The following is a 22642-nucleotide window of genomic DNA, read 5'->3' on the forward strand; positions in this document are numbered from 1 at the left end:
ATAACTTCGTGAGCAGATGGGCTGGCCTGATGAGTAATGAAGTGAAGCCGTGAGTGCCGGACGCAGCAATTAAACCTGCGCTGCCCTCTGCTGACAAGAAGCTGCAACAGCTTGTGGAAGAGAAATTAATTTATTATTGCCATGTGTACCCAGAAACGGTAAAGAATTTAGATCATCACAGGAGTAGAATTGGGCCATTCAGCCCATTGAGACTGTTTTGCCATTCCAGTATGGCTGATTTATTATCCCTCTCAACCCCATTCTCCTGCCTTCTTCCCATAACTTTGAAACCCTGATCAGTCAAGAACATATTAATTTCCACTTTAAATATTTCCAATAACCTGGCCTCCAGAGCTGTCTGTTGCCATGAATTACACAGATCTGCCACCCTCTGGCTAAAGAGGTTTCTGTTCGTCTCAATTCTAAATGAATGCTCCTCTATTCTGGTCCAAGACTCCCCCACTATAGGAAACATCTTCTCCCTATCTACTCTGTCTAGGCTTTTCGAGTTCTGAGGAGTTTCAATGAGATCCTCTCTCATTCTTCTAAACTCCAGTGAGTGCAGGCCCAAAGCTCTCAAATGTAAACCCTTTAATTCCCAGAATCACTCTTGTGGACCTCCTCTGTACCACTTTATGTCATCCACACAGATAATTTTCCAACATTAGAAGATAAGACCATAAGATATGGGAGCAGAATTAGGCCATTCAGCTCATTAAGTCTGTCCCACCATTCCATCATGGCTTACCCTGGATCCCAGTCAACCCCATACACCTGCCTTCTCTCCATATCCTTGACCAATCAGGAAATGATCAACTTCCACCTTACATATACCCATGGACTTGGCCTCAACCACAGTCTGTGGCAGAGCATTCCACAGATTCACTACTCTCTAGCTAAAGAAGCTTCCTCCTTACCTCTGTCCTGTCCTAAAGGGTCGCCCCTTAATTTTGAGGCTGTGCCCTCTAGTTCTGGATACCCCACCACAGGAAACATCCTCTCCATGTACACCCTACCTAGTCCTTTCAAAGTTCGATAGGTTTCAATGAGATCCCCCCACATTCTTCTAAATTCCAGTGGCTACAGGCCCAAAGCTGCCAACCGCTCCTCATGTAAACTCCCTCATTCCTGGTCTATGATACAGGGACAACTTCCCGTCTGCCATCAGATTTCTAAACAGTCCATGAATTCTACCTCTTAAACAAGAGATTCTGCAGATGCTGGAAATCCAGAGTGATGCACGCAAAATGCTGGGGGAGCTTAGCAGGTCAGGCAGCATCTGTGGAGAGGGCCGAGACTCTTCATCAGGACCATCTCATTATTCCTTAGTTACATTATTTTGTAATTTAGAGTAATTTTTCGTCTTTGGTGCTACAAACTAATTTCATGTCATACAAGACTGTGATAACTGTAGTAACAATGCGGAATGAAATGCTGCAGTTACACAGAAAGGGCCAGGCAGGTAGACAACAACACAGCACAACAAGAACACGAGTTGTATGTAAATTATAGCAGACAGAGGAGTGCAAAAGGGAATGACTGGAAAACAGAATGTTAGTGTAAAACTGGACAAATGGTAGAGCAAGAGGTTCTGTTGCTGAGGAGAGTTGGGGTTAGGGTTGTGCAACTTGGTTCAAGCTCAATGGGAACATTGCCCAGATAAATCTTTGACAAAGTCCTGCGGCAGACATTCATAAGGGGACTGATTCGGAGAGGGTGGTTGAAGGGAAGTTGGTGGACTTTGGGCTTCTGTACCTCTTGCCCAGTGGTAGCAAGATTAACCACCTATTTAAAGAATGTGATTAGGCTAGACAGTGTAGAAAAGATTCACAAGTGTCTGCACGGTTATCAGAATTGGTGGAGTTGAGTTATAGGGAGAGATTGAAAGTTTGGATCAGTTTTCCCTGGAACAGAGAAGGCTGAGGGGTAAAATGAAGGTCGGCATGTTGGCGTGATGTTTAGCACAACGCTTTACAGTACCAGTGACCTGGGTTCAATTCCCCCTGCTGCCTGTAAGGCGTTTGTACATTCTCTCTGTGACCTGGTGGGTTTCCTCTGGGTGATCTGGAGGACGGATGGGTTGTAGGTTAATTGTACCATGATTAGGCTAGGATTAACTCGGGGCATTGCTGAGTGGCGCAGCCCTAAGGGCCAGAAGGTCCTGTTCTGTGCTGTATCTCAAAAATAAATGGGGTTAAATAAAACCATGAGGGATGTTTATGGAGCAAATAGCTTTATCCAATGGTTGGGGAATCTAATACCAGAGGACATAGGTTTAGCAGTTAAATTAACAGTTATTATTAATAACAGTTAATAATAGACGGTTTATTATTGTCAGATATGCTGAGGTAGAGTGAAAAACTTAGTTTTGCATGCGATCCATACAGATCACTTAAACATAAGTATATTGTGGTAACACAAGGGAAAACGATACAGAACTCAGAATAGAGTGTTATAGATTCAGAGAAAGTTCAGAAAAGGTAGGTAATAAAGTGCAAGACTATGACAACGTAGATTGAGGTCAAGAGTGTATCTTCAACGTGTAAGAAGACTGTTCTCATGAGATAGAAGCTGTCCTTGAGCTTTGTGGTTTCTGTTTTCTGTTGGGTAAATAGTCAAAAGAAGAATTCAGCATGGATTCGATGGGCCAGAGGACCAGTTTCTGTTCTGTAGTGCTCTGAGTCCATGAAAGGGGTCAAATAAATGAGATGGTTCTGAGAGCTGTCCCCCATCCAATACAGGCATAACAGACTGAATAACCTCCAGCCCATTAACCTCCCCACCACCACATACATGTCACCTAGTGTCTCTTTCACTTTATGTAGGCACAACTGGTCTATGTATGTAACAGTTACTTGTACATTGTGTTTTATAGGATTGCTTTGATATTTATATTTATTGTGTACTTTTTAATTGTGTTCTTTATACTTCTCATGTTTGTGTGTTTTTTTGTAATTTATTTTTTTATTGAAGTTCATCAAACAAACATTTCCATAAGATGTATTTCAGACATTGTACATATATATCATATAATCATATATATCACAAATCTCCACAAAGTATTTATCTGGGGTATAGACTATTTCATAACATTTGGAAAAGACAAAGACAAAATAAACATCTGTGGAATTGGGACAATAGATGTAAGTAACCATGCACCTATATATTTATCTGTTGATTTTGACCTACAACCAAAGAATACTATTTGGAAACTAAATTCAAGTCTACTCAATGATCCGTACTTTAAGGAACAAATTAAAAAAGAAATTGGTCTCTACTTAGAATTTAATGATAATGGAGAGGTTTCACCTCCCATTTTATGGGATACTCTGCAGGTGGTCTTAAGAGGGAAAATTATAGCGATATCTTCATATAAGAAAAAAATAAGGAATAAAACATTAGAGGAATTACAAAATAGGCTGAAGGAACTAGAGAAAAACACAAATTGAATTTGGCACAGGATACATTAGGGGAAATTAAAAGAATTAGAAATGAAATAAATAATTTGGCTACGCAAGTAATCAGGAAAAACTTAACGTTTCTGAAACAGAGACATTATGAAAGTGGATCGAAATCTATGAAAATACTGGCGTGGAAACTGAAAAAAAAAGCAGAAAATACAATTCATAGAATTAGGGACGCAAGAACGAAAATGATAAAAAAATAAGCTAAGTGAAATTCAAGAAGCTTTTGAAGTGTTTTACAAAACACTATATTCCAAAGTTCCAGGGGGAAGCATAACCCAAATTGACACCTTCTTGAATTCTCTAGAGTTACCCACTTTAAGCAAAGAACAAAATAGAAGGATGACTGCTGACATAACTGAAGTTGAATTAAAAGCTGCAATTAGTCGGCTTAAATTAAGCAAGTCTCCAGGATCAGATGGGTATACGGCAGAGTGGTACAAAGAATTTAAAAATGAGTTAATTCCTGTTTTGCTCCCCACACTGAACTGGGCTCTAAAAAAGGCAGAAATGCCACCCAGTTGGAAGGAAGCGATAATCTCAGCTATACCGAAAGAAGGCAAGGATAAAATGAAATGCGGGTCATTTAGACCAATATCCGTTCTTAATGTAGATTATAGATTATTTACCTCCATCATGGCCAAACGATTAGAGGAGTTTCTACCCATACTGATACGTAACGATCAGACAGGTTTTATACGACAACGCCCGACACAAGACAATATATGAAGGACACTTCACATTATGGATCATATACAAAAAAATAAAATCGAAGCAATAGTGATAAGCGTGGACGCTGAAAAAGCATTTGATTCGGTTAATTGGAATTTTCTTTACAGAGTTTTACATAGATTTGGTTTCCAAGACACAATTACTAAAACTATACAGACACTATATGACAATCCTACTGCTAGGATTAAAATCAATGGATATTTATCAAATAGTGTTACCCTAGAAAGGGGCAAGAGACAGGGTTGTGCATGGTCACCACTACTCTTCGCGTTATATCTGGAACCATTAGCTCAATACATCAGACAAAATGAAGATATCGGGGAATTACTATTAAAGGGACAGAGCATAAATTGGCTTGTTATGCGGATGACATTTTGATCTATCTAGGGAAACCAACATACTCTTTACCTAATTTGATGCAATCCTTTGAACAATATGGTCAATTATCAGGATACAAGATCAACATAGATAAAACCCAATTGCTTTCATATTACTATAGCCCACCAAGAGAAATTGAAAGTCGATACCCCTGGGCATGGCACACAGAATCTTTCAAATATTTGGGCATCATTATGCCAAAAGATTTGGCAAAATTATCAGAATGTAATTATCAGCCTCTATATTAAAAAAATTAAGGAAGATGTGGCAAGATGGAGCCTGATTCCTTTTTTCAGTCTCAGTTCAAGGTTTGTGTGTTTTGTAATGCTGCATTGGATCTGGAGTAACAATCATTTTGTTCTCCTTTGCACTCCTATTGTACGCAGCACAGGTAAACAGTAAACAGCTCGCTGACCTAGTGACGAGACCTCGGTGTGGCTTTAGTCTCCCAGCCTGAGGGAAGAAGGACAATAAACGATCTTTAATGTTGAACCTTATTCTCAGCTGCCTGGTTGTTGTTTGTTTATTACTTTATTTGTCTTCCCCTTGTGTGATTTTTGTTTTGTTTCTGATTTCCTCCAGATATGTATTACTTCCTGTTTGCACCCACCCTGTGCTACGAGCTAAACTTCCCCCGGTCACCCCGAATCCGCAAGCGGTTCCTGCTGAGGCGAATGTTTGAAATGGTGAGCGAATTCAGCCCCAACTCAACTTACGAAGGGTGATTCCTCTGGACTGGTAGACATTGAGTGGGTTGGTGGTACCTTTCTATTATTAGGGGTATAAACAGGGTAAATGCAAGCAGGCTTTTTCCACTGAGGTTGGGTGAGGTGAGATCTAGAGGTTAAAGGTGAAAGGTAAAATGTTTAAGGGGAACTGAAGGGGAGCTTCTTCACTCAAGAGATTGGTGAGAATGTAAAATGAGCTCCCAGTGCAAGTGATGTGTGCAACGTCAGTTTCAACATTTGCAAGAAGTTGTATTGGTACGTGGATGGGAGAGGTTTGGTCGAGGTGCAGGTTGATGGGACTGGTGGTTCAGTGCAGACTAGATGGTCCGAAAGGCCTGTTACTGTGTGTAATTTTCTCTGACCTTATTACTCTATTCTGGATCTAATCTCATGTTTTCTTTGGGCCAAAGTGGAACTTAATGGATCAGTCATAAATATAGCACTGGAGGAACTCAGCAGGTCCGGCATCATCCCTGGAGAGAAATGGACAGTTGACGTTTTGCATTGGGACAGTGACATTTACAAAGGAGACTAACCTTAAGTTCAAACTTATTGTACATCTGACTGTACCTTCAGTATATACAAACAAAATAATGTTCCCCAGACCACGGTGCACCCACAAAACATACACCATACAATGCACATAGAACAAAATATTACCACAAATAAGTTAATAAAATGTAATTCAAAATGCACGTGCAGTACGCAGCACAGGTAAACAGTACAGTAAACAGCTTGCTGCCCTAGTGATAGGACCGCGATAGTGGCAGGGTATTCATTAGTCTCACAGTATGGGGGAAATCTGGCAGTCCTGGTCCTGATGCTCTTGAGATTGTGGGATGGGTGGTAGGGATCTTCAAAGATGCTTCATCTGCAATGCTTCTGGTAAAGGTCAGAAACGGGGGGGTGGTCAGATCCTGATGATCCTCTCTGTGACTTTTACTTCCCTCTGTAGGGTCTTATGGCTCGATGCCTTGCATCTTCAGCACCACACAATATGCAGCCAGACAGGACACTCTCAATCGATCTCCTGTACAAAGTTGTTAGACTTCCAGTGGAGATTGGCCCGGAGATGTTTACAGACAATGGTATTATAACAAGAGGGTCCTTCAGAACATAGAAAAGATTTCCTGGTTGGTGCTTGGAACATGCCGGGGTGGTGGTAGAGACAGATACAATAGGGACATTTAAGAGACTTAGATAAACAATGGATGAAAGAAAACTGGGGGGCTATGAAGGAGGGAAGGTTAGATTGACCTTTGAGTAGGTTAAAAGCTCAGCACAACACCTTGGGCCAAAGGATCTGTGCTGTACCATTTTTCCTCTCAGCTCCAATCTCCTGCCTTCTCGCTGTATCCCTTCATGCCCTGACTACCGGTAATCAAAAATCTGTCAACCTCTGCCTTAAATATACCCAGTGACCTAGCCTCCATAGCTGCCTGTGGCAATGAATTCCACAGATTCACCACCCTCTGGCTAAAGAAATTCCTTCTAATCGCTGTTCTAAAAGGACTCCCCTCTATTCTGAGGCTGTGTTCTGGTCTTAGACCCCCCCCCCCCCCACCATAGGAAGCATCCTCTCCACATCCACTCTATCAAGGCCTTTCAACATTTGATAGGTTTCAATGAAATCATTCTTCTGAATTCCATTAAGTGCTCTTCATATGACAACCCTTTTAATGCCGGAATTATTTTCATTAAACACCTCTGAACCCTCTCCAATGTCAACATATTCTTTCTTAGATAAGGGGCCCAAAACTGCTCACGATACTCTAAGTTAGGCCTCGCCAGTACTTCATAAAGCCTCAATATTACATACTTTTATAATCTAGTCCTCTCAAAATGAAAGTTAACATCACATTTGCTTTCCTCACCAGCAACTCAACTTGCAAATTAACCCTTAGGGAATCTGCATGAGGACTCCCAAGTCCTTTTGAACCCCAGACTTAGATAGGGTTGCCTATGGTTGTCCATGCCCATCCCTTCTGCTTTTGCAGTCGGGCTTCAGACCGTCCATGGTGGAGTTAACAGGAAGTTAAAGCTATCACAAAAACATTCTTTATAATTAGAAGCAAATTGCTGAAATACTCAGCAGGTCAGTGGGGAGAGAAACGGAATTCATGTTTCATTTACTTTTGGGGTGCACCATATTATAACTCGAATCTACGCTGTTTAGGGGAGGCACAAGGTGGTGATAGGGCTGGAGTTCCTGAGATTGATAATATTTTTTATTTCTTTGGCACCTCTAGATAGCAGCAGGTGTGGGTGAGTGGTGCTGAAGTGCCTATCAGCTGTTGGCTGAGCGATGAGTTCTCATGAGCACTGCCTTTCAGTTCTCCAGTGTAATGAATGTTCTTACCTTGCAGCTTTTCTTCATCCAGTTACAAGTGGGATTAATTCAGCAGGTGAGTGCACCGCAGTCCTTGTGCTGTCAGCTGTTCTTCAGTGGGACCCTGTTAATCCATGCTGGAGATAGAAATGTGAATTGTATCTCAGCACTACAACAGTCAAATGACTTTCATGTATTAACAGGGTTTTTTTAAATGTTTTCCTTTGCTTTGTCAAAGGGTAAAACTCCTCTCAACAAGTTCAAGCGCACTGTTGTCATAAGTTTACACACTGGGGTATAAATGCCATAAAAATAGCTCCTTCCATCAGCACCACAGTCCACATTACAAACGAAACAAGTTACACTCAGGGGTTTCTTTATTAGGTACAGGAGGCACTGAGTAAAGTGGCCACTGAGCGTATGCTCGTGGCCTTCTGCTGTAACCCATCCGCCTCAGGGTTCAATGTGCTGTGCATTCAGAGATGCTCTTCTACATACCACTGCAGTAACATGTTGTCATCTGTCAGCTTGAACCAGTCTGGCCATTCTCCTCTGACCTCTCTCGTTAACGAGGTCTCTTCCGCCCACAGATCTGCAACTCCCTCCATCCCCCATTCACTGTTACTTCACACTGACACTCCACACCTCACACCTACACTGACACACTCCTCTCCACAGTCCCTCACCACCCCTCCATCCCCCATTCACTGTCACTTCACACTGACACTCCACACCTCATCCCCACACTGACACACTCCTCTCCACAGTCCCTCACCACCCCCTCCATCCCCCATTCACTGTCACTCCACACCTCATCCCTACACTGACACACTCCTCTCCACAGTCCCTCACCACCCCCTCCATTCCCCATTCACTGTCACTTCACACTGTCACTCCACACCTCATCCCTACACTGACACACTCCTCTCCACAGTCCCTCACCACCCCCTCCATCCCCCATTCACTGTCACTTCACACTGACACTCCACACCTCACACCTACACTGACACACTCCTCTCCACAGTCCCTCACCACCCCTCCATCCCCCATTCACTGTCACTTCACACTGACACTCCACACCTCACACCTACACTGACACACTCCTCTCCACAGTCCCTCACCACCCCCCTCCATCCCCCATTCACTGTCACTTCACACTGACACTCCACACCTCATCCCTACACTGACACACTCCTCTCCACAGTCCCTCACCACCCCTCCATCCCCCATTCACTGTCACTTCACACTGACACTCCACACCTCACACCTACACTGACACACTCCTCTCCACAGTCCCTCACCACCCCTCCATCCCCCATTCACTGTCACTTCACACTGTCACTCCACACCTCATCCCTACACTGACACACTCCTCCCCACAGTCCCTCACACCCCCTCCATCCCCCATTCACTGTCACTCCACACTGTCAATCCACACCTCACACCTACACTGACACACTCCTCTCCACAGTCCCTCACCACCCCTCCATCCCCCATTCACTGTCACTTCACACTGACACTCCACACCTCACACCTACACTGACACACTCCTCTCCACAGTCCCTCACCACCCCCTCCATTCCCCATTCACTGTCACTTCACACTGACACTCCACACCTCACATCTACACTGACACACTCCTCTCCACAGTCCCTCACCACCCCTCCATCCCCCATTCACTGTCACTTCACACTGACACTCCACACCTCACATCTACACTGACACACTCCTCTCCACAGTCCCTCACCACCCCCTCCATCCCCCATTCACTGTCACTTCACACTGACACTCCACACCTCACACCTACACTAACACACTCCTCTCCACAGTCCCTCACCACCCCTCCATCCCCCATTCACTGTCACTTCACACTGACACTCCACACCTCACACCTACACTAACACACTCCTCTCCACAGTCCCTCACCACCCCTCCATCCCCCATTCACTGTCACTTCACACTGACACTCCACACCTCATCCCTACACTGACACACTCCTCTCCACAGTCCCTCACCACCCCTCCATCCCCCATTCACTGTCACTTCACACTGACACTCCACACCTCACACCTACACTAACACACTCCTCTCCACAGTCCCTCACCACCCCTCCATCCCCCATTCACTGTCACTTCACACTGACACTCCACACCTCACTCCTACACTGACACACTCCTCTCCACAGTCCCTCACCACCCCTCCATCCCCCATTCACTGTCACTTCACACTGACGCTCCACACCTCATCCCTACACTGACACACTCCTCTCCACAGTCCCTCACCACCCCCTCCATCCCCCATTCACTGTCACTTCACACTGACACTCCACACCTCACACCTACACTGACACACTCCTCTCCACAGTCCCTCACCACCCCTCCATCCCCCATTCACTGTCACTTCACACTGACACTCCACACCTCATCCCTACACTAACACACTCCTCTCCACAGTCCCTCACCACCCCCTCCATCCCCCATTCACTGTCACTTCACACTGACACTCCACACCTCACACCTACACTGACACACTCCTCTCCACAGTCCCTCACCACCCCCTCCATCCCCCATTCACTGTCACTTCACACTGACGCTGACTACTCTCGCGGCTAGCAGTCTAAAGTAGACGATAAAAATCAATTCCAATGGAACTCTACATAAATGATTTGTTAATGTGTTACCCTTGCTTAGATCTGGTAATTTTGTTAAGTGCTATATTTCCATGGCCAGCTGGTACTGTAATGGGATCTGCACTGCACTACGAGGTGAGTGGTCCCTGGTTCGAATCTGTGCTGGATTGAGCATCGAATGAGCAACCTGACCTCATGAAAAGCAGACAAATGCTAAAGAAACGACAGGGTTGCTGCTGGGTGTGCCGCAAGGTGCCAAGTGGAACAACAACTATATTTCCATAGTTTCATTATTTTCGGTTTCGATGTGTTTAGAGGTTGCTGAATAACAGCAGTGAAAGTGTCTCCGCTGATAGAGTTTTTCTCTTCTTTCGCCAGTGGATGGTGCCAACCATACAGAATTCCATGAAGCCATTCAGAGTAAGTAAATACAGTGTTCTCAGACACGGGCCTCCTGCTCTCCATAGACCATTTGGCCAATCATAGCTGATTCTTTTCTCCCCTCCAGCCTTCTCCCCGTAACCTGTGATACCTTGTTCAATCAAGAACCTATCCAGCTCTGCCTTAAGTACACCCAGCGACCTGGCCTCCAGCTGCCTGTGGTAATAAATTCCACAAATTCACCACCCTCTGGCTCAAGATATTTCTCTGCATCTCTGCTTTAAATGTACGTCCCTCTATCCCACCATGGGAAACATCCTTTCCACATCTACTCTGCCCAGGTCTTTCAACATTCAAAAGGTTTCAATGAGATCCCCCTCATCTTTCTGAATTCCAGTGAGTACAGACCCAGTGCCATCAAACGTTCCTCGTATGATAACCCTTTAATTCCTGGAATCATCCTTGTGAACCTCCTCTGGACCCTCTCCAATGCCAGCACGTCTTTTCTTAAATGAGGAACCCAAAACTATTCACAATACTCAAGGTGAGTACTCAAGTACCTGCCCCTCCACCAGTCTTTGTATCATCTGCAAACTTGGCAACAGAGCCATCTATTCCATCTAAATCACTGATGTACAGCATAAAATGAAGTCCCACCAACCCCTGTGGAACACCACTAGTCACTGGCAACCAAACAGAAAAGGATCCTTTTATTCCCACTTGCTGCCTCCTACCAATCAGCTAATGCTCTAACCATGTTAGTAACTTTCCTGTAATACCATGGGCTTTTAACTTGGTAAGCAGCCTCATGTGTGGCACCTTGTTAAAGGCCTTCTGAAAGTCCAAATATACAACATCCACTGCATCCCCTTTATCTATCCTACTTGTAATCTCCTCAAAGAATTCCAACAGATTTGTCAGGCAAGATTTCCCCTTAAGGAAACCATGCTGACTTTGTCCTATCTTGTTCTGTGTCACCAAGTACTCCATAACCTTATTTTTAACAATTGACTCCAACATCTTTCCAAACACTGAGGTCAGGCTAACTGGTCTATAATTTCCTTTCTGCAACCTTCCTCTTGTCTTAAACAGTGGAGTGACATTTGCAATTTTCCAGTTCTCTAGCACCATGCCAGAGTCCAATGATTTTTGAAAGATAATTTCTAATGCCTCCACAATTTCTACCACTACCTCATTCAGAACCTTCGGGTGCAGTTCCTCTGGTCCGGGTGACTTGTGTACTGTACCTTTAGGTCTTTCAGTGTTTTGAGCACCTTCTCCCTTGTAATAGTAACTGCATCCACTTCTCTTACTTCACACCCTTCAACATCTGGCACACTGCTAGTGTCTTCCACAGTGAAGACTGATGTAAAGTACTTATTTAGTTTATTACGTACCCTGTAACTGGGTCACTTACCAGCAAAGGTAGAGAGGTCCGTTGAAGTCTGATGGTACTATTTTTAGATAGATAGATAGATACTTTATTCATCCCCCATGGGGAAATTCAACTTTTTTCCAATGTCCCATACACTTGTTGTAGCAAAACTAATTACATACAATACTTAACTCAGTAAAAAATATGATATGCATCTAAATCACTATCTCAAAAAGCATTAATAATAGCTTTTAAAAAGTTCTTAAGTCCTGGCGATAGAATTGTAAAGCCTAATGGCATTGGGGAGTATTGACCTCTTCATCCTGTCTGAGGAGCATTGCATCGATAGTAACCTGTCGCTGAAACTGCTTCTCTGTCTCTGGATGGTGCTATGTAGAGGATGTTCAGAGTTATCCATAATTGACCGTAACCTACTCAGCGCCCTTCGCTCAGCTACCGATGTTAAACTCTCCAGTACTTTGCCCACGACAGAGCCCGCCTTCCTTACCAGCTTATTAAGACGTGAGGCGTCCCTCTTCTTAATGCTTCCTCCCCAACACGCCACCACAAAGAAGAGGGCGCTCTCCACAACTGACCTATAGAACATCTTCAGCATCTCACTACAGACATTGAATGACGCCAACCTTCTTAGGAAGTACAGTCGATTCTGTGCCTTCCTGCACAAGGCATCTGTGTTGGCAGTCCAGTCTAGCTTCTCGTCTAACTGTACTCCCAGATACTTGTAGGTCTTAACCTGCTCCACACATTCTCCATTAATGATCACTGGCTCCATAGGAGGCCTAGATCTCCTAAAGTCCACCACCATCTCCTTGGTCTTGGTGATATTGAGACGCAGGTAGTTTGAGTTGCACCATATCACAAAGTCCTGTATCAGTTTCCTATACTCCTCCTCCTGTCCATTCCTGACACACCCCACTATGGCCGTGTCATCAGCGAACTTCTGCACATGGCAGGACTCCGAGTTATATTGGAAGTCTGATGTGTACAGGGTGAACAGGACCGGAGAGAGTACGGTTCCCTGCGGCGCTCCTGTGCTGCTGACCACCGTGTCAGACCTACAGTCTCCCAACCGCACATACTGAAGTCTATCTGTCAAGTAGTCCACTATCCAATCCACCATATGAGAGTCTACTCCCATCTCCGTTAGTTTGTGCCTTAAGATCTTGGGCTGGATGGTGTTAAAGGCACTAGAGAAGTCAAGGAATGTAATCCTCACCGCACAACTGACCCCCTCTAGGTGAGAGAGTATTTATTAACAGTATTTATTGATAAAAAGACACAAAATAATATCACTGCAAACATACAGATAATATACTTCGTCAATACTAACTCTAAAAGCGCGGGTATAATAATAATCAATAAGAAATAGCTCTATCGTTGTCTAGGGGATAATGTATTGTCCGATGGAAATATAAAAGTCACTGTCATTCAAGCTGCAGCGTTTTGGGTTTAAGAGAGACGGTTTAAACTTGCCCAGGTCTTTTATGATGCCAATCCGTTGAGTCGGGGGAGTTGATTTCCCCGTTGTTAGTTAAAAGCCATTTTCCGTGGTACCAGCCACCAGTCCCAGGCAACGGGACTGAACGCACGTGGCCTCCTTCAAATGGCTTCCCGCTATTACGGAATCGCTAGCGTTTCTTCTGGTGCATCTGAGGGGCTGTTCCTACAGACCCTCTTTTATCCTGACTCACAGGGTCGAAGATGTCAATCAGGTTGGGGTGATGCAATCTCTTTCTCACCCAGCCCACTTTGCCTGAGGGCGTCCACGTAGTATAGTATTTCAATCCACAAATGTGTCTCCAAGAGACAATGGCCATGTCCTGTAGTTTTACATCGCCGGAGAACGAGGCATTCTGCACGTCTCTCTCTCATTTCCTGGGTCCCCTGACCCAACCCAATAGTGATCTTGCGATTCTCACAAAGGAGGGGGCTGCAGGCATAACAAGTTCATCTGCCATCTCCTTCTCCCCCATTATTATTTCTCTGGCCTCATTTTCTAGCGGTCCTGTATCCACTCTCATCTTATATTTTTATATACTTGAAAACAGCTTTTACTATCCACTTTGATATTATTTGCTAGCTTGCTTTCATATTTCATCTCTTCCCTACTCATGATTCTTTTCAATGCTCTCTGTAGGTTTTTTAAAACTTCCCAATCCTCTGTCTTCCCACTAACTTTTGCTTTGCTGTATGCCCTCTCTTTTGCTTTTACATTAGCTTTGACTTCCCTTGTCATCCACGGATGTACTATTTTACCATTTGAGCATTTTGTTGTTTTTGGAATACAGCTATCGTGCACCTTCTTCATTTTTCCTAGATACTCATGCCATTGCTGCTCGTCGTGTCTTTAGCCATCAGTGCAGTGCGAGGTAGGCGGTTGTGGGCTAGACTGGTACTCCATCCCCATGCGCGGTACTGAGTGTGCCAGTTCACACACATCAGTGGATCAGTGACCCAGTCCGATCTTTGCAACAATCAGATTAGCTATAGTTGAGCTGCTTTCAAAAGACTCATAAACACAAGATATTGTGCAGATGTTGGAAATCCAGAGCAATGCACACACAAAATGCTGGAGGAATGTGGCAGTTTAGGTAGCACCTATGGGGGTGGGGGAGGGAGAGGGGGTAGTGGCTGGGAAATAAACAGTCGACTATTCAGGCTGGGAGAGGGGACTCGGCATAAGAGAAGGATCTCTGAATCATCACCTGGACCAAATGGTGTACACCCTGGGGTTCTGAAAGAGGTGGCTGAAGAGATTATAAAGGCATTAGTAATGATCTTCAAGAATCACTAGATTCTGGAATGGTTCCAGAAGACTGAAAATTTACAATATCACTCCATTCTTCAAGAAGGGAGAGAGGCAGAAGAAAAAAAAATTATAGCCCAGTTTGTCTGACCTCAGTGGTGGGAAGTTGTTGGAGTCAATTATTAAGGATGTGGTTTTGGGGTAATTGGAGGCACAAGATAAAATAGACTGTAGTCAGCATGGTTTCCATGCCTGGTAAGCCTGTTGGAATTATCTGAGGAAATATCAAGCAGGATAGACAAAGGAGAATAGGTTGATGTTGTGTACTTGGAGTTTCAGGAGGCCTTTAACAAAGTGCAACACATAAGACCACTTAACAAGTTAAGAGCCCATGGTATTACAGGAAAGATACTAGCACAGATGTAGCAGTGGCTGATTGGCAGGAGGCAGGGAGTCTTTTCTGGTTGGCTGCCAGTGACTAGTAGTGTTCTACAGAGGTCTGTTTTGGGACTGCTTTTTACATTATTTGTCAATGATTTGGATGATGGAATTGATGGCTCTGTGGCAAAGTTTGCAGATGATACAATGATAGGTGGGGGGAAATAGAGAAGCTACAGAAGGGCTTAGGTAGATTAGGAAAATGGCAAAGAAGTGGTAGATGGAATACAGTGTTCCATCAGTGATCTTGCACTTTGACAGAAGAAGTGAAAGGATAGACTATTTTCCAAATGGGGAGAATTTTTTTTAAAACAACTGAAGTGCATAGGAATGTGGAAGTCCTTGTGTAGGATTTTTTAAAGGTTAATTTGCAGGTTGAGTCTGCAGTGAGGAAGGCAAATGCAATGTTAGCATTTATTTTGAGAGGACTTGAATATAAAAGCGAAGATATAATGTTGAGATGTTAAAGAACAGGTGAGGCCCCAGTTAGAGTATTGTGAGCAGTTTTGTGCCACTTATCTTAAAAAGGATGTGCTGATGCTGGAGAGGGTTCAAAGGAGATTCACAAAAATGATTCTGGGATTGAATGGCTTGTCATGTGCAGACCATCTGATGGCTTTGGGCCTCTATTCACTGGGATTCAGAAGAATGAGGGGTGACCTCATTGAATGGTGAAAGACCTAGAGCAAATGTGGAGAGGATGTTTCCTAGGTGGGAGAGTCTAAGCCTAGGGATGCATCCTCAGAATAGAGGGGAATCCTTTCAGAATGGCAATGAGAAGGGATTTCTTTAGCCAGGGAGTGGTGAACTTGTGGAAGTCACAGGCGGCTGTGGAAGTCACATCTTTAGGCTATTTAAGGCCAACACTGATAGACTGATAAACACTGGAGAGATACAGAGAGGTAGGAGATTGGGGCTGAGAGGGTAAAATGGATCAGCCATGATGAAATGGTGGTGCAGACTTGATGGGCCAAATGGCCCAGTTCTGCTCTTGTGTCTTATGGTCTTATTCCTTTCCATAGATGCTGCTTGATTTGCTGAGTTCCTCCAGCATTTTGTGTGTATTGATTTCTGAAGACTTGTAATTTTGTTCTTTTTAATTCCAGATTGTTATTTAATTAACCAAAGCCAGTTCTTCAGCTGCCGCGGTTAGAGCATGGAACATGTGCCAACCTTTTACCCTTCTCTAAGATCTTTATAGAACTCTGGTTCGGCTACACCTGCAGTATTGCAGACAGTACTGGTTGTCCCTCTGTAGGAAGGATGGTGAACCTTTGGAGAGGAGCAGAGGAGCTTTACCAGGATGCTGCCTGGTTTGTGCTATCACGAGAGGCTGGATGAACTTAGGCTGTTTTCTCCAGAGCTGAAGGAGGATCTGGTAGAAGTTTATACAGTTATGAGGGGCTTAGATAGAGTAGAGAGAGTACCTGTTTTCCAGGGTTGAAATGTCCAACACCCGAGGGCGTGTATTGAAGGTGAGAGTAGGGTGGTAGGTTCAAGGGGGATGTGAAGGTTAAGTTTTTTACTCAGAAATTTATGGATACTTGGTATGGTGGTAAAGGCAAATACATTAGAGGCTTTCAAGATGTGTTTGGATAAGCGCATGGATGTCAGGAAGATGGAGGGATATAGACATGGTGTAGGTAGGAGTGATAAGTGTTTGGGAGTTTTTGAATTATTCTGTTGCTAGTTTGGCACAACATTGTGGGCTGAATGGCCTGTTCCTGTGCTGAACTGTTCTATGTTCTGTATGTTTTATCGATGTAACCCTTCCCTCCTACTTAACCTTCCATGTACCTATCTAAGAGTCTCTTAAATGACCCTAATGTATCTGCCTTCAGCACCACCCCCAGCAGTGTTCTGTACACCCACCACTCTGTGTAAAAAAAACAAAACAAAAGACCACCTCTGCCATCTTCCCTATTCTTTCCTCCAAGCACCTTAACAGTTTCTGAGATACTCAAGTCACATCATCAGCAGGGATTGTCATTCCATTTTCTCACGTCATCCTACAGTAACTCCTCAGCACAGGCATCTCTTTAGCTTCTCCTGAGCATTCACACAGTTATCACAGAGCACGTTTTATTGACGTCTGCGTTTCCCTTCTCTGTGTAATAAGCTTTATTGGTTTCAGGATATGGACTATTCCAGGATGATTGAACGCCTTCTGAAGCTTGCTGTAAGTAATATATTTTTCTGAAAGGATTGAGTTTACCGTCATAATTCAGCACCAAGCACAGTTTGGCTGTTGAAAATCAAGGATATCTACAGATTGGTGCTGAATTAACTGCAGCAGCCAATCTGTTCAAATTCATTTTCTTGTGGGCATTCACAGTAAGTAGTGTGTTTCTTTGTGAATCATCTTTAGTCTATCACCCTGACAGAGTCATAGGCCACTGCCAGCAGCTCACCAGTGCCCTCTGTCCCGGGACGGCAGCTCACCAGTGTCCTCTGGCCCGGGGCAGCAGCTTGCCAGTGTCTTCTGTCCCGAGGCGGCATCTTGCCAGTGTCCTCTGTCCCGGGGCGGCAGCTCGCCAGTGTCCTCTGTCCCAGGGCGGCAGCTCGCCAGTGTCCTCTGTCCCGGGACGGCAGCTTGCCAGTGTCCTCTGGCCCGGGGCAGCAGCTCACCAGTGCCCTCTGTCCCGGGACGGCAGCTCACCGGTGTCCTCTGGCCTGTGCCGGCAGCTCACCAGTGCCCTCTGTCCCGGGACGGCAGCTCACCAGTGTCCTCTGTCCCGAGGCAGCAGCTCGCCAGTGTCTTCTAACCCGAGGCGGCATCTTGCCGGTGTCCTCTGTCCCGGGACAGCAGCTCGCCAGTGTCCTCTGTCCCGGGACAGCAGCTCGCCAGTGTCCTCTGGCCCGGGACAGCAGCTCGCCAGTGTCCTCTGGCCCGGGGCAGCAGCTCGCCAGTGTCTTCTGTCCCGAGGCGGCAGCTCGCCAGTGTCCTCTGTCCCGGGGCGGCAGCTCGCCAGTGTCCTCTGTCCCGGGGCGGCAGCTCGCCAGTGTCCTCTGTCCCGGGGCGGCAGCTCGCCAGTGTCCTCTGTCTTGGGACAAGCATCGATTGACCCTGTGGTTTCAGCTTTCACCACACGACTTCATTCATCTTCTCGGCAAAGACCCTTCCTCTCCAGAGATGAAGCCTTTGGAGCTTCTGCTGGTGTTTCTGTTGTTTTTACAGGATGGGGTTGCTAGCCCCATGCCCAACCCTCCTCCTTTCACAGCCAGGCTTGGGACCGTCCATGGCGGAGTTATTTATTGTGAATGCCCACAAGAAAATGAATCTCAGGGTGTTAAGTGGTACGTTTATGTACTTTGAGAATAAATTTAGTTTGAACTTTGAGCCAGCTCTCTCCGAGTGAAGGTTTGCCTTCCGGTGCTCAGAATTCCAGAGTAATGTGCCCTACATCCCACAGGATGGGAGTTGTGGGCAGGAGATTGCACCATCTCTGTCCTGTTCCACATCCCACCATCGCATTCTGAATTAACAGTGACTTACAGCATGAGCCAGTCCCTCCTGATGCTCCACCTCTGCCCCCTCAGTTAGGTTGTGCTGGACAAGCTGAATTGACTGACAGGTGCGTTTAATTCAGTCCCGGTCACATCCTCAGTGATGGAGTGGAGCCCGATGTGGTCTTCTGTTGTGGCCCATCCACTTCACCGTTTCACATGTGCGTTGAGAGTTGCTCTTCTGCACACCACTGTTGTAACGCGTAGTTATTTGAATTACTGTCAGCTTGAACCGGTCTGGCCATTCTCTGACCTCTCACTGGATTTTGTTTTGTTTTTCATACCATTCTCTGAGGCCTAGAGACTGTTGTGCATGAAAATCCCAAAAGACCCACAGTTTCTGAGATACACAAACAACCCCCTCTGGCGCCACAACACTTAGATCACATTTGTTCCCCATTCTACTGTTTGGTCTGAACAACAACTGAACCTCTTGACCATGACTGCATGCTTTTATGTATTGAGTTTCTGCCACATGATTGGCTGATTGGATATTTGCATTAATGAGTACCTGATAAAGTGGCCACTGAGTGTAATTTGGCTCTTGATAGCCAAAGAAATGTGCAGAGAAGATCTATGAGGATGTTGCCAGGACTTGAGGTACTTGGTACAGGGAGAGATTGAGTAGGGTATGACCTTCTTCCTGGAACTTAAAAGACTGAAGGGTGACCTTATAGAAGTGTATAAAATGATAGGGTGAATACACAGTCAATGTTTTAGGCCAAAACACTTCACCAGTCCTGATGATGGGTCTCAGCCAGAAACATCAACTGCTTTTAGGTGCTGCCTGATCTGCTGAGTCCTTCCGGCATTTTGTGTGTGTGTTGCTCAAGATTTCCAGCATCTGCAGAATCTCTTGTGAACAGAGTGAATGCACACAGTGTCGTTCCTGGGGAAAGGGAACCAAAAACTAGAGAGCCCAGGGTTAAGGTGAGAGGACAAATTTTAATAGGAACTTGAGGGGCAACTTCACACAGAGGGTAGTCAGTTTAGGAATGAGTTGCCAGAGGAAGAGATTGAGCAGGTACAACAATAACATTAGAAACTCACTGAAACAGGTACCTGGATAGGAACAGGTGTAGAGCAGGGGTTCCCAACCCTTTTTTATGCCATAGACCAATATCATTAAGCAGGACTCCATGGATGTCAGGTTGGAGACCACTGGATATGGGTCAAACACAGGCAAATGGGACTGCCTTACATGGGTATCTGAGTTGCCATAGACTAATTGGGCTGAAGGGCCAGTGCTGTGTGATTCTAGGAGTCTGTGCTGTAAATCTGAAATAAAAACACAAGGCTGGAAATATCCAATAGGTCAGGCAGCATCTATGGAAAAAGAAATGGTCAACATTTGGAACTCTTAGTGCACCTCCTACCACCTGAGCCTTGCAAAGGGAAATCTGTCATAATCCAGCAGAGGAAATGAGCACCCAAGTTATCTATGAGACAGGTCAAACAGTCCTTTTCTATCAGGTCAGACCATCCCATCATCCTGTTCCCCCTACTTGCATCTCTGTAGCCATGGAAGTAATTCCCCTCACAACCCATCATCTCTTTGGTTCTTTCATCACATAACAATGGCTGCATTTAATTGAGTTTGAGGAGATTTGATATGACACCAAATTTCTACAGATGTACCTTGGAGAGCATTCTGACTGGTTGCATCACCTCATGGTCTGGAGGCTCCACTGACAGGATCAGGAAAAGCCAGATTCAGCCAGCTCTATCATGGGCACAATCCTCCCCACCATCAAGAACATTTCAAAAGCTTGTTGTAATTCTGCAGAGGAAAATGAGCGTCCAAGTGATCTATGACACATTTAGCCTATCAGATCAATACTGGCTCCCAACAGAGCAATCCCATCAGTCCCATTAGCTCCACTTGTATGTCTGTAGCCCTGTAAATAATTCTCCTCATTAAAGACCCTCACTATCTTCTCATTCTTACCATCGGGGAGGAGGTTCAGGAGCCTGAGGATATGTTTTAGAAAAAGCTTCATCCCTCCCATCTTTAGACGTCTGTTCAAAAGTCTTATAACAGCAAGATAGAAGCCTGGTGGTACATGCATTCAGGCATTTGTGTCTTCTGTCCAGTGGGAGAGAGGAGAAGCGAGAATGCCCAGGGTGGTGGGCTGTTTGATTGTGCTGGCTGCTTTACTGAGACACTGAGAAGTATAAAAATGAAATTGGTGCTTATTAGAGCACAAAGGCAGGCCTTTCAGCCCGACACTCCCAAGCCTTGCTAATGTTTTGATAGGATGCAGTATCGTGGTCCAGTATTGAAGCTGACTCTGGACATAGATTTACTGTGGACCTACAGCTGAGACGGGAATGTACTCCAGGGCCCATGGACTGATCTCTCCATTCTTCATCTTTCCAGGTGCCCAACCACCTGATCTGGCTCATCTTCTTCTACTGGTTCTTCCACTCCTCTATGAACTTCTTGGCTGAGCTGATGCAGTTCGGAGACCGGGAGTTCTACAGGGACTGGTGGTAAGCAAAGCCTTTGGCAGTAAGTGGAGAAGGTGCGTCCTGTGTCCACAATCGAGCAGCGACTCCCTGAGCAATCACTCGATCACTCACCTTCATTATCATCTGTCTTCTCCAGTCACTCTGCCATTAGTGATGTCATCCCAGCAATGAAAGGGTTAGCGTATGAGGAGCGTTGATGACTGGGCCTGCACTTGCTGGAGTTTAGAAGAATGAAGGGGGATCTCATTGAAACTTATTGAATATTGAAAGGTCTAGATAGAGTGGATATGGAGAGGATGGTTTCTATAGTGGAGGAGTCGAGGAGTGTAGGATCAGAGGGCACAGCCTCAGAATACTAGGATGTCCCTTTAGAGTAGAGATACATTGCCACAGATAGCTGTGCAGGCCAAGACAGTGGGTATATTTAAAGAACACATTCTTGAATAGTCCAGGTTACAGGGAGAAGGCAGGAGATTGGGTCAAGAGGGATACTAAATCAGCCATGATGGAATGGTGGAGTGGACTCGAGGGCTGAATATGGCCTACTTCTGCTTCTAGGTCCTATGGTTTTACTGACACCCAACTTAAACCTGAGTTCTGTCGGTTCTCAGCCGACTGAGTTCTGTTTATGTCTCCCAATCTCTCCTCTGCAATCTTGTTGAGATTCTGTCGTGGTTTTTCGTGCCCCACAAACGACCAGGAGACGCAGAAGATTCTTCAAGAAGTATTAAACTTTAATTTGCAAATCAAAGCTGAGACAGTCATTGAGCTAGTCGCCGATTGCCCACCGATCCTTGTACATAGCATTTTTTATAGCAATCTCCTGGTTTAGTTGTATTAGCATATCCAATCGGTCTATAGTTGCGTATCACAATTACATCTGCCACTATTGTTTCTACCTGTTGACTTAATCGTGTTCTAATCTACATCTCTTAGCTACCTCTCATTAACACACCATTGTCTTCTACATTCTTAAGATTTCATTCTCCTACTAAATTGGATACATGCATAGCAAATAGCAAACTCAGACTACATAATCTACATCTCTTAGCTACCTCTCATTACCACACCATTGTCTTCTACATTCTTAAGATTTCATTCTCCTACTAAATTGGATACATGCATAGCAAATAGCAAACTCAGACTACATAATCTACATCAAAGCTGACTACATAATTTTGGTTACACAGCAAACAATGCAACTTTTATACTCCAATAATTCCAAGTCCACCTGCTTGATCTGCTTCCACCCTAAACTGGTTGATCTGGTTGATTTTGCAAAGGGTTTTGCATCTTGTTTGTTGTCCACCAGCAGTCCTTTAAAGCTGAATACAGCATTTCACCAGTGTGAATTCATCCCCTCAGTCCTCTCCTGCAGCGGACTGGTATCGAACTACACTCCTGTACTGTTGGTGTCCTGATGTCCCTGCAGTAGTACTGTG

At 45.0% G+C, this 22642-nt stretch overlaps 1 protein-coding gene across 1 annotated transcript in view; it reads left to right on the forward strand.

Annotated features, from left to right (window-relative positions):
• Positions 1-22642, forward strand: part of LOC140732454 (diacylglycerol O-acyltransferase 1-like) — a 108894-nt gene that overhangs the window by 75035 nt on the left and 11217 nt on the right. Inside the window, exons 9-13 of the mRNA XM_073055129.1 lie at positions 5157-5260; positions 7669-7707; positions 10639-10680; positions 17356-17400; positions 21109-21221. Of these exons, the coding sequence (XP_072911230.1) occupies positions 5157-5260; positions 7669-7707; positions 10639-10680; positions 17356-17400; positions 21109-21221 (343 nt within the window). The remainder of the gene's footprint in view (positions 1-5156; positions 5261-7668; positions 7708-10638; positions 10681-17355; positions 17401-21108; positions 21222-22642) is intronic.

Source organism: Hemitrygon akajei, chromosome 8, assembly GCF_048418815.1.
Source record: "Hemitrygon akajei chromosome 8, sHemAka1.3, whole genome shotgun sequence".
Classification (NCBI taxonomy): domain Eukaryota; kingdom Metazoa; phylum Chordata; class Chondrichthyes; order Myliobatiformes; family Dasyatidae; genus Hemitrygon; species Hemitrygon akajei.